The 13,723-nt window shown below is 32.8% G+C and overlaps 1 protein-coding gene across 7 annotated transcripts in view; it reads right to left on the bottom strand.

Moving 5' to 3' along the window:
• LOC118191911 (cysteine protease ATG4B-like) overlaps positions 1 to 13,723 on the bottom strand; it is a 115,533-nt gene that overhangs the window by 78,169 nt on the left and 23,641 nt on the right. For 5 of the 7 annotated variants that reach the window (XM_035362770.2, XM_035362773.2, XM_035362769.2 and 2 more), the window contains exon 4: positions 1,125 to 1,196. The exons of 1 other annotated variant lie outside the window; for it this stretch is intronic. In XM_035362770.2, the coding sequence (XP_035218661.1) occupies positions 1,125 to 1,196 (72 nt within the window). Of the gene's footprint in view, positions 1 to 1,124; positions 1,197 to 7,360; positions 7,436 to 13,723 lie in introns of all 7 variants that reach the window. One more of the 7 variants, XM_035362775.2, reaches the window with a different exon arrangement.

Raw genomic sequence — 13,723 nt, 5'->3', positions numbered from 1 at the left:
AGTCACTGGATTTAAACTAAACTCACTAACCTAACGGGCCAAGGCCTGCAGTGCCCCGAAATCTGCTTTCTTGACCGTGGGGCCTGAGTGTGTAAGCATATGCCCTGAACAAGTGGTCAGTTTGTCGCAGGACTCCTAGTGTTTAGTCTCCAAGCAAACTTGGTACTCATTTTATTGACCCAAGGGATGGAAATCAAGGTATGAAGGGCTGAGTTGACCTTGCCCAGCCCGGGTGTTCAAACCCCGGACCTGTGGTGCTGCTGCGTTATGCGCTAGCCACTGCGCCTGGAGAGTCACTGAATGTAAAGAATATTTTGGAGCTGAATTTTCAGTGATAATTATCTAATACGGGATAGCATTTTTCAAATGCAGATAAGTTTAAAAGTTTCTTTCAGGTAAATAAAGCTTAATGTAAGCTGGAGCTCTCTACAAAAAGCCATAAGGGTATATAAAGATATGTTATATTGTGCCCATTTGGATTCTATATAAAACCAGTTTGATTAATATAATTCAGTATGTGGATTTGTAACACACAAAATAACAGAATTATAGAAAATGGCAAACAAAGAAAACAGATTTCAAGTCAGCTCAAACAGCTCTTAGAGTGACACTGTACTTTATCTACCTGTATGTCACAAGAATGTATCGGATAAGATTCATTGACTATGGCAAAGCCCATTAAGATTAGATGAGTGATGCCATTGTATAAGATAAGGGATACTCTTCACAAATTACTAAATAATGCTGGCTCATATTTATAATACATTAGAGAGGAGTGGTACCAGCAGGCACATGACCAGGGCTGAACTAAAACTGCTTCATGTCATTTAACCTCTATTCCACAAACAAAAGGAGGGATTTACAAACAGAAAGTGATAAAGTATCAAAAAAGCTCATTATATTTCTAATTTGGTATACCATTATCTCACTTTCGGCACTGATAAATGTGTTTTTAATATTTGATGGGACAGCACACATTGCTCCTTAAAATTATTCTGCTATGAGAAACAAAAAGGTTTCATCCTATCAATTAAGAACAAATTAATGATAAATTATAACTAACTATGCCTCAAATTGCCAAAATCTGTGATATACTAATGAAAAATATATGCCAAGATTTTTACCAATTGGAGGAAAACCACTTCTGTAGGAAAACCATATTTTGCTACTTATAACAGCTCGTAATTCTTCAATATCTGGAATCACAAAAACGAAACAGTATTCATTAATGGCCCTGGAATTATAAACACAGATTCTTTTCACTTTTATTCCAATAGTATTTTTAAAGTGTACATTATTTAAAAGACAAATAAAACTTTTTGATTTAACAATAGAAGACTATGCAATTCAATATTAGTACACATACTATTAGCTATGCTTATTACAATAACAATAAGCATATCTCTTATTTTTACTTCCTTGTACAAAGTAGAGGAAATATTGTAATTGTAAAAAATTTGGGGTATCATGTTTCAATGAAAATATCCATTTTAACTACTCTCAGATCCATTTGAATAATGTTTTTGCATGACATCCATATCTATAGAAAGAATAAAGGACTCTTACTTCCAAAACAGATTGTAAAATGGATTTAAAATGGATTCAAAAAAAAAAAGATTTTTTCACTATGTCTCTACATGCATATGAATGTATTTTGTATAACTCAAAAAAAGAGTAGCCTCGGGACATTGAAATTTTGTATATGGGACTGCTAGAACATGTAGTTGTGCATCTCCTTTCTTGGTCATAATCGGCAGCACCAAACATATACACACACTCTGTTATCTGGCTTGGTGAGCTCAATTTTTTTATATTTTGGTAAATTGTTTATTTGTTTGCTCTAAAAATGATTGAATTATGTTGTTTTTATGTTCAGGTTAAGGTTTTTATGCCTTTAGCCTTTAATTAATCTGCAAGCAATAGTTGCAGAATTAACAACAATTTAAATGCTTAAGTGACACTAGGCCTAATGAGGCCACCACTAGTTTACATTTGAAACTCTTAATAGAATAGTGAACTAGGTCAGTTGCTGAAACAATTCTGGTGTCTTTTCACCCAGTGAAACCCAAAGTTAACTTTCAACTGTTAAAAATGTGTCTGAGTGAAACTGTCTTTCTGCTTGCTGGCCAAATTTGAATGATTTGATGCAGAAACTATAATAACAACTGTAAAAATTGTTTTTTTTTTAACTGTTTTAAATCATATTTGGCATTTTAGGTTTTTGTGTATTTTTTAATTTTTTATGAAGATGCTTAGAGTTTTTATATATTTTTGCCTTGCCACAAAGTGAGAACTAAATTGATTAAATGAGAAATATATCTCTAATAATATTCGAGGAAACAAGTTGAAATGAAGTGCAGCAAAAATATGTGTATAATTTGATAGGCCATACGAGGAAGTCATGTGGTATCCACATCATATATTTTAATCTGGAATTGTGCAAATTAAAGCTTTTCCAAAATTAATAAAAAGTTGCTAATCTGTCATAATATAACATGAAACAGAAATGTGACAGATACTAATGCATAAGCTGGACTTCTAATACAACAATTACAGCACTGAAAATGTAATCGAATCTTATTCACAGTATTCATTGAATTGTGACGAGTTTTCCAAAATGTTCTCACGGATGACAGCTCTCATAGATGAAATTATCATGTGACCACAGTAACTGCAGCCAAGATCATTAAAGTAGATACTTTTCCAAAAAAGTATGATAGTGGATGCTTAAATATCAGGTGTCGCATTAATTTTAATAACAAAACTAATTAGATGCACTTATTATAGTGTACCGAAAGTCTAAAGGCAGTGATAAGCAAGTGCAAAAATAGTCAGAAATGGGTATAATTGCATGGATATACAAATGGTTATACTGAAAGGTGGGTGTCGAATAGGAAAGCTTGTAAAGTATTTATTTATTTTAATTAACCAGCTATTTTATATTACACAACTTTATTATTACTTCTTCCTTTACACTTTCCTGCCAGAATGTTAACTTTAGTTTGCGGATATTTAAATAATTAAATGAGGTAGAAAGAGACAGAATAAAGATTTTAGATTGTTTAGTAGCTCCACCTGCTGAAGGCCTCTTACTAGTTGAATTTCTATGATAGCATTCTGTCTGTGGCATTGGTTTAATCTTGCTAATAGTGCTTGCCATGTCAGTACAGGTTTACGGCAGCTTGGGTGCTAATCATTTCTGTGCAGTCTAGGGGTAACTTAAGATTTAACTTAAATTTGAAATTCTTTATTTTGGAATTATGCCATAAATGCTGATTTTGTAAGCACAAGAAGTGCCTTCTGTTCAATTATATTGAGTTCTTAACCCTCTGAGTGGCCAGGGTTTTCACTAAGAAAGCACAAATTTCCCAAAACTACTATGAGAACAAATTATATTTCTGATTTTAATGTAAAAACTCTTCTGGTATTTCATACCTGGATTTGTGTACTTTTGATATATTGTCTTAATTTCTTTGACATATTTTAATATGCACGTATATATACGTTCTTACAGAAATCACAAAAATAATATTCTAGCCTTAAAGTATTTATTTACCTCTAAGCTCTATTTACCTCTTTATTTACCTCTCTATTAACCCGCTTGCTTAGAGGGTTAATGAAAGGATCTTTTACACCTTTCTTATATTTCTGTTGTTTATCTAGATATAGCGCTAATTTGCTTAAACCTACATAAAGTCTTGACTTAGTGGATACTATCTAAGAGAAAGAGAGACTCTACAGGCTCATAAATGATGAGTACAGCATCAGTGTCTAAAAGCTGCATAAAGTACACAAAGGCAACCCACAAAACCTGTATACAGTCAAAAGTTGTTAATCCGGACTCGTCGGGACTTCGGCGATTCCGGATTATAGATGTTTTATCAGTTAAATCTGGTAACATGGCATGCAGAAATTATAAAATTAAAAATATGAAACCGTAATTTATGAAATAAAGAACAATTATGATCTAAAGGGTATCAAAATTTACAAAAAAAAAAAAGCTTAATATTTATTTGTTTACTTTATTAAACATTTCTTTCAATGTAAGTTGTTTAAGTTGCTTCGTTTTTTATGTGATAATACTTTCTCTTTAATTCTATAAACAGACATAATTTCTTGTTCAGTTACGAAGTTCCACTGTTCAAGTCCTACAACTGCTGCGTCGAGAATACAGACTAATTTGTCAATCAAAATTCTTTCGTTTTCGAAGAAAGTCACGCTATCGGAAGCGAATTATAATGACGAGGAATTTGATTTAAATCATATCAAAGACGGAGTACATCAAGATGAAATACTACATTTAGTAAGGAATTATAAGCCAAATGAAATAAAAACATCTGCCCCGAAGATAAGGATAGTGCTCACAGATAAACTTCCAGACCTTGCGTGCCGCGACGTCCCCCCCCCACGCAGAGCAGCATGAAATTGATAAACAGATTTCGAAATGGTTAGATAAACAAAGGATATGCCTTTATCCATTTTTTACAGCAATTCCACTTTTTGTTTAATGGACTTCAAAACATACTTTCGGCTTGTAGATCCTTTACATATTAGTAAGTATATATCAGAAATTCTATTTGACATAATCGAAAGTTCAAGCTTACTTTTATAAAATTGCTCTAACAGTCTGCAAAAAATAATAAGCCGGATCCAATTTGAAGATTAAGGAACAACGCAATCTTCAACATAAACTGAATTAGATAATTTTAGCTTAGCTTATATCGTCCGTTATACATTAAACGTGCATTCGTAAACATATTTTGCGCATGCGCACCCCTATTTTCGCAGCCGTAAAGGTGTTATGCGCATGTGTCAATACGACGCACGCGCAGAAAGTTTGTAGCTTTGAGGTCCGGATTATGGGTGTCCGAATTAACGATTTTTGACTGTACTACATTTTTTGTGCAGCGTACACTAGCATGCATAAGTTCCTGCAGAAGATATTTCTCTCATTATCCACTCCTAATATCTAAACTGGTATTGCAATATACCACATGTTGATAATGTTATCAAGAAAGAGGTAAATTGAAAAGAAAAATGTAAATTGGTTTGATGAATCAAAGTTTTTTTTTCCCTTTCTTTTCAATATCATACTAACAAGCATTTGCATACTGTAAAGGCCCTTATTTTCGCAGGCCGTAATTTTCGCAAAAATGAATATATCAGTGATTTCGTGAGTTGAAAATTTCACGAATTTTATATAAACAGAACTGAAAGTTGAAATTTTTCAAAAGTACCTAAGTAAAGTTGAGAAAGTTGAAAAAAAAAAAAAAAAAAAAAAAGAGTATTCTGCGATTACTATGGGCTCGCGAAAATTAAAGCCTCGCAAAAATAAGGGCCTTTACAGTATTTGGCAACAACAGCATAAAGTAAAATTATACCCCATGCATAATGAAAAAAAAAAAAAAAAAATCTGATGTGTACACCACATGACTTCCTTGTACGGAATATTAAATTATACGCATATTTTCTTGCATTTCGTTTAAGCTTATTGGATTGAATTAAATCTACTTTGCCGACAGTGCATAAACCACAATAGCATAAATGCATTCTTTAAAATTCACTCTATTTGTTTACCATAGCGACACTCTGGCAGTAGGTTCACTTAACAGTATTAAATTTCGTTCATATTATAACTCAGAATATACAAAATTTATATCATTTAAAAATTATAATTATCTAATCGTTGCCACATGTTCTATTCAAATACTATCAGAAAGGATTAAGCATGATTTTATTCGTAATAATAAATGAAGGCGTTATTTTTGTTGTTGCGAAGCTACGTTTCTCTAAATTGGCAACAAATTCACTATTCTGCTGTTTCAAATGTAAACAAGCAATGGCTGCCCTCAAAAAAAAATTATTAGGCTTAGCGGCACTTAAACAACTTTAAAATTGCTCATAATTCTAAAAATATTGCATACAGATTTACTAAAGGCATAAAAACCTTAACCGGAAGATAAGAACAACATAATTCAATCATTTTTAAAGCAAAATATGTACAATTTACAAACATATAAGAGTAAAGGAACTGATATCACTGAGCCGGGTAGCAGAGTGGATATATATATAAATATATTTATATATGTTTGGCGCGGCCGATTGCAACCAAAATATGAAATGCACATCTACATGTTATAGTTGTCCTATATAAAAAATTTCAACATTCTGAGGCAACTCATTTTTGAGGTATGTTAGATATGTATATACGTTCGTACAGACGCCACGAAAAATTCTCTTCAGAATTCATTTTGAAGCAGTTTTATAATTTTTTTGGAGGAAAAGAGTCTTTTATTCTGTCCTTACGTACAGATATCACGCAAAAACATCATTCAATTTCATTCGAAAGCGGTCAAAATGGATATTTTCATTGAAATATGCTGCCTGAAACTTTTCGCGATTACAATACTTCCTTTTTACTTCATACAAGGAAGTAAAAAATGGCTACCCCTGAGTTGGGGATGGCTATATGTAGTAGGAATGTTTGTGTTCACAAAAACTGGGGCTTAATTTATGGATTAATGTATAATATCTATTGGGTAATGTCAGATGCTAGGAGCTAAAATATACTCCAAGATGCAAAACTTTATCCCAATGACTCCAGCATATTCTAAGATAACAATAAACAGTAACACTTAATATGCATAATTAGTTGCACAGGTATCGGCCTTGCTTCAACTTGTAACTGTAAAATGCGCATTTCATGGATCCAGCACTAGCATCCATAGCCTTGTGATTTAGTGACATCTTTAACCCATTAGCCGCTGGTGTTGCGTTGATGCAACGGTCAAAATAAATGTGTATATAAATATAACTACCTAAGATATTTTACACCAGCAAATGATTTTTTGTAGGGAATATTATGAAGATTATTTCTGTAAAAAAATATTTGCCTTCAACAATAATTTTGTTTATAATAATTAATCTCATACTTTAAGCAAAATATTCGACCGGGTATTTTTGCTGAAAATATTTAATGAAAGAATCGCTGTCTTTATGAGTGATCTATTTTTAGTCAAGGTCCCCGTTTATCAGAACATTACATCAGTCAGATGTTTATATTTGTGTTGGGAAGGAAGGGAAAACAGGTGTTGCACTGATGTAACATCAGCAGGAAACGGGTAGTCAATCTCCTTTTTTACTTATTCCTTTCGATGTTCTGGTTGTTTAAAAATGCCTCGAACGGGGTATCTTACATTAGAAGAAGCCCTTCAAAGATTTTTTGATGAAGAAACAGATGATGATAATGTTAATAATGACCAGAATTAAACTGATATTGTTGTTGTTCCCCCAGAAATTGCAGAAGCTAGTGATGAAGAAAGGAATGGCAATGTTTTAAATAATGATAATGATATTTTACCAAATGATACTGCTGGGGAAGTTGAAATTCACGTAAGAAGTAAGTTTCAGCCTTCTAAAAGCAGTTATAGTCACACTAGAAAGAGATAGAAGAGAAATTATAAAAGACAAAATACAAGGTAAAACTAGTGCACATATTTTCGATTTTCGTTTTGGTTTAGACATTTACTCTCTTTTCGTTGAACAGACAAATATATACACTCAGAAAAAAAAATGCCCAAAATTTATTGCATCTGAAGCCAACATGAGAAGATTTATTGGAATATTATTGCTTACAGGATATCATTTTTTACCTCAAGAAAAAATGTATTGGTCTTTTGATAAGGACATTTCTGTACCTGTTGTACAAGAATCGATATCACGTTTGCAGTACAGAAATATGAAGCAGAATTTGCATTTGACAATAGTCAAATTGACAATACTGATAAATTATATGAGGTGAGACCGTATCTAAATAAATATCACCACTTTTTACTACCGGAAATATAGTCTCTTTTAGATTTCAGACGCGAGAATGCATTATTCCTTTTGCAAACTCCTATTGAGAGTGTAGAATCAGCCAGAAATAGATCAGCAACAGGAAGACCTAGTAAATTCAGCATTCAAAAACCATTGCATGGAGATGGTAGACATTTTGTCGTAAAGTCCGTTGATAACAAAAGACTTTGTTGTAAAGAGTACCATAGCCAGACTGTTTATAGATGCAAAGTATGTAATGTAGCTTTATATCATAATTGTAATGAAGCTTTTCATGCTTGAATCTTTCAAATGAAATAATCTGTATTTGTAAAAGAAATACAATGTATATTTTAACATTAAATTAATTACAAGTAAAGTGATTTGCAGATTTATAAAACGTTATACAGCTAAAAAGTAATCCTGCATTCCACTCAAAAGAAACATCATACGAGCACAATCTCTACTCAATAAACATCCGTAGTCTTATTCCGCTGATGTTGTGTGAACGCAGCACTCGCTTTTTCCATAGGTAAGAGCATTTTTTTTTTATTTTCAATGAAAATTTATGTTATAAATGCTTAATTTAATATTTGTTATTATTTTCAAGAGAAAAAAAACATTCCTTGTAGTTTTGGCGGTTAATGGGTTAATTTATAAGGCCAGATTCCCTTCGATCCGATCCAAGCATTTTATGCCGAGGTATTGCGCCGCAGTGCAACGTGTCCAGCTCAATAACAGGAATTTTGCCTTTATGGCATGTAACGTGAATGCTACATGACCGTGGTATCCCAAGGGAGTACTAAGGGGGTGGAAAGGTGTGTGGCCGACAGTAACGAGGCCAGTGAAGCAAACAAAGTCGTAAAATGGAGAAACAAAATAGTGTGAGGTGTGAACCTAATACTACATGAAGAATAACATGTGAAAGTAGAGAAAATACACAAAATATAATGCCGAGTAAATGAAAAAAAAAATAAATAAAATGCTAGTAATGAAGTTGAAGCTATATACACTATCAATACTATATACAATGCAGTATTTTAGGTAGGGAAATTAGAATCTCGAGAGAGGTGGGTCGCGAGGGGGCGAATATCGTGGTCTTCTTGCAGAATTTCACAATTAAAAACATTTAAAGAGCTTAGATGTATGCATTCACGTGCTTTAGCAAAGAATTTTCCATTTGTAATCTGCAGGTAGTCATCCATGTACTCAATTTTTAAATCTTTATGCAAGGTGTTGTTGCTAACAAAGTAGTGGGCGTTCGTAATCCAGCATAGGTACTTATTTTGAGTGACCTGTAATTTTGCAATATCTGAGTTGGAGGCCGCGGCCCATGCCGGTGAGGCGTAACAGAGCACCGGTCTGATAACAGCAGTGTAGATGTGCCTCTTTTTGACCAGATTGAGTTTCGAGCTTGAACTTAGCAGTGGATTTAATTGGTGAATAATATACAAAGTCTTACATCTGACCTTGTCAATATGGTCCGACCAGGTAAACTTATGATTGATGACAACCCCTAAATAAGTTGCCTTCTTTACAAGTGGGATCGTCTCATTAAAAAGACTGATATTAGCATTAATAGTTTTTCTTTGCCTTCTCCCGATAATCATTAATTGTGACTTTCGAGCATTTAATGCGACGTGCCATTTGATGCACCAGTCTTCAATGTTAGGTATAAAGTTCTGCAGTATTTTAATAGCGTGCGTCGAACGGATAGATTTAATCGCTAACGCATGTCATCTGCGTAGCATCCAAGAAAGCTGTTGTGGTCATTCTGTAATTTAGGGAAGTCCATCACATAATAAAAATACAAAATAGGTCCTAAAATGGATCCCTGCGCTACACCGGCGCACATTCTTCTGATGCTAGAGGTGACCCATTGAGACATAAAATCTTCTGTTAGCAATAAAAGAATTTATTAACAGAATTAGTTCAGGGTCAAAATTTAGCTGGATCAGCTTATAAATGAGCCCCTCGTGCCAGACGCAGTCAAAGGCGACACTTTCCTTGTTATGTAAGGCGCTGCCAATAAACTCGGTGAGTCTAACTAATTGTTTGTTGTGGATAAGCCTTTTCTGAAACTAAATTGTTCCAAAGGTAGTATGTTAAAGTAGCAAGCGAGCATAGATAATTTTCTCATAAATCTTTCAGAGGCCTGAGAGCAATCTAATTGGATGGTAGCCATCCCGCCTGGTTATCTCTTTTCCTGGTTTTGGTAGTAGAATGATCTTGGCAAGCTTACAAGCACACGGGAAGTAAGAATTTTCTAAACTGGCGTTGATGATGCTTATGAAATGAGTAATAATATTGCGGGGAAGATTCTTAATGGCCATATTCGAGATAATGTCATGCCCAGGAGCTTTTCTTTACTTCTGAGTCTTGATAATATCCTGCACTTCTGCTGGAGTGGTGAACTGAGCCCTTTTTCTGACACTAGGTGCATTTATCCAGTCTTTTACAAAGTAGCGAACATCATACATGAAGCTATAGTCATAGTGTAAGTCATTTGGTTTAAATTTCTGTTCAAGATGATCAGCGAGAATTTCCGCCTTGGCTTTGTTGGTCAGTGCAATACAATTATTGCTATAAATAGGCTTATTCAGAGTGGAACTATTTTTGAGGCGCTTAACGAAGGACCAAATGTCCCCGTTAGGTTCGTTCAAAGTGAGTATTTTTTTCTCCCATTTTTCTTGTCTGAATTTGTAAATATTCTCTTTAATAACTCGATTTAGCTTATTTAGCTTTTTTTTTTTTTTTTTTTTTTTTTTTGTGGGCTGGGTTTCAAGTCTTATTCCAGATTTTTCAGAGCTTATTCCTTTCTCTGATTTGCTCTCAAATAAAAGAGAGTAGTCTATCCACACCATGATTGGCCGGGAGTTTACGAGTGGTACTGGTAATTGCATGACTAATAGAATTGGTAAGTCTGTCAATAGCAATGTCTATATCCTGAGGAGTTTTAAGCTTAGGCATGCTGGTGATCTTTTTGCTAAGAAGCTGATTGAATAATGTCCAGTCAGTGAAATTGATTTCCTTTTCCGGGAAGCTTTTAGTCGTTTAGAGTAGCAATAATCGGGACATGGTCCAAGGTCATTTCCTGCTTAACTTCTAATACATGGATATAGAAGAAACAGCCAAAATTAAATCCAGAAGGTCAGCCTTACTGGGATTGCTTGGAAAATAAGTGCAATCTTCCAGAGAATAGAATGAAACAGGGTTATTCATGATGAAATTATGTAATTTAGTACCATTTTTATTAGTACATTGGAAGCCTGAAACTTCCATGCTTCTAAAACCATCTTTAATTTGTGCCATCAGAAACAGCACTTTGTCCAAATACAGCGTAAATTTTACTAGCAGTCTGATAAACAATTTTCCTCTTTCTAAATAAAACAGTACAATATGCAAAAATTAAACTTCTCAGTTTTCATTCCTTACCACTGTACTGAAACAAAAATTATGACACAACACATGCTAGAATTACATAACATGAGCTAAAAGAATGTATTTACACATCTGCTTCAACCAAGATCAATGCTTTGCTTTGAAAAACTGTAGAACTTTTTAAAGGACCCAATATATAGCACAGCTTAGCTATTTTCCTTTTTCTTTGACTTTCCACCAGAAATTATTATGCTTCTATTAGTTTAACTCAAATAAAAGGTAAACATAGCCCATTAAGAGATTTATAACATCGAAAAAGTCAACTTCACATAAAAAATTACAGCCAAACAGAACATTGCACTCTATAACTTTCTTCCCATTAATTATGTGTTCAATTCTACACTTCCATCAAAAAACTTTTCTGGTAAACCTAGGTGTCACTTTTATCATTCTACAGCATTTTGAAAATTTCTCACAAATGGCTCATTTGGAAGTTGAAAAGTAAGTTTAAATACATTTGTATTTAGTTGTATATTGTCTCTTTTCAACTTTTTATACAGTTAAAAGTCGTTAATTCGGACACCCATAATCCGGAATGATCTATAATCCGGACCTCAAAGCTACAAACTTTCTGCGCATGCGTCGCTTTGACGCATGTGCGTAAGACCTTTACGGCTGCGAATTTGCGTGTGCGTGTGCGCAAAATACGTTTACGAATGCGCGTTTAATGTATAACGGACGGTGTAAGCTAAGCTAAAATTATCTAATTATCTATTTCAGTTAATGTTGCAGATTGCGTTGTTCCTTAATCTTCAAATTGGATCCGGCTTATTATTTTTTGCAGACTGTTAGAGCAATTTTATTAAAGTAAGCTTGAACTTTTGATTATGTCAAATAGAATTTCCGATTTATATTTACTAATATGTAATGGATCTACAAAACGAAAGAATGTTTCGGAGTCCATTAAACAAAAAGTAGAATTGCTGCAAAAAATGAATAAAGGCATATCCTTTGTTTATCTAAACTTTAACGTTTGTTTATCTAAACTTTGTTTATCTTTAACGCCGTGGCGTGCGCATTGAATTGGAAGTTGATCTGTCAGCACTATCCTTGTCTTCAGGGCAGATGTTTTTATTTTATTTGGCTTATAATTGCTTACTAAATGTAGTATTTCATTTCGATGTATTCCGTCTTTGATATGATTTAAATCAAATGCCTTGTCATTATAATTCGCTTCCGACAGCGAAGAAAGTAACAGAGGTTATTGAAAACGAAAAAATTTCGATTGACAAATTAGTCAGTATTCTCGACACAGCAGTTGTAGGACTTGAACAGTGGAACTTCGTAACTGAACAAGAAATTATGTCTGTTTATAGAATTAAAGAGAATGTATTATCATATAAAAAACGAAGCAACTTAAACAACTTACATTGAAAGAAATGTTTAGTAAAGTAAACAAATAAATATTAAGCTTTTTATTTTGTAAATTTTGATACACTTTAGATCATAATTCTTCTTTATTTCGTAAATTACGGTTTCATTCTGCATGCCATTTTACTAGATTTAAACTGATGATCTATAATCCGGAAAAATCGAAACCGGAATCGCCGAAGTCACGACGAGTCCGGATTAACGACTTTTGACTGTATTAGTTAAATGTCTAATTTATTTTGTGTATGCTTATTGTGTTTTACATTGCTTTTTTTTTTTTTTTTTGTTTTAATTTTTCTCCATTTTTTACATTATTATTATAAATATGTCCCATTATTGCATCGGGAAAACAAATCATCATTAAATACATATTTACACTTTAAATTATTTTAATTTTTTGTTTTTGTGCATAACAAAAGTAATGCATTAGTTTGTATTCAAGGATCAACAATGACAAAATGCAATAATCCCCAAATTACTGTGCTCCTGCTAAAGAAAAATTACTTTTCCTTGAAACGTCAATTTTTCTTTGACAAATTTAAATATAATTTTTTAATTCATTTTTTAAATTTTGTTTTTATTGTATTATTATTATTATTATTATTAACATTTCTGTTTCTATAATTTTATAAAGTATCATACATATGTTCAGAAAAACTTTAATAGCATTTTTAATAGTTACTATTCATCAGTCCAATTTGACTTCTATATTTCACACTTCTAAATTAGTCGCATTGCATATTAACGTGAGTTATTTAAGTTACAGTAAAGAGGTTTGCATCTAATTATTTAACTATTTTATTTATATAATTTTGATTACAATAATGAATATTTAATTATAATAATGAATACAGTCAAAAGTCTTTAATTCGGACTCGTCGGGACTTCGGCGATTCCGGATTATCGATTTTTCTGGATTATAGATCATCAGTTTAAATCTGGTAAGATGGCATGCAGAAATTATAAAATTAAAAATATGAAACCGTAATTTATAAAAATAAAGTGCAATTATGATCTAAAGTGTATCAAAATTTACCAAAAAAAAAGCTTAATATTTATTTGTTTATTTTATTAAACATTTCTTTCAACGCGGAGC

Source organism: Stegodyphus dumicola, chromosome 5, assembly GCF_044657685.1.
Source record: "Stegodyphus dumicola isolate Sdum_Otavi_A_Nest chromosome 5, ASM4465768v1".
Taxonomy (NCBI): Eukaryota; Metazoa; Arthropoda; class Arachnida; order Araneae; family Eresidae; genus Stegodyphus; species Stegodyphus dumicola.
Note: the sequence above shows the minus strand (reverse complement) of the source record. Positions and strands in the feature narration are given on the sequence as shown.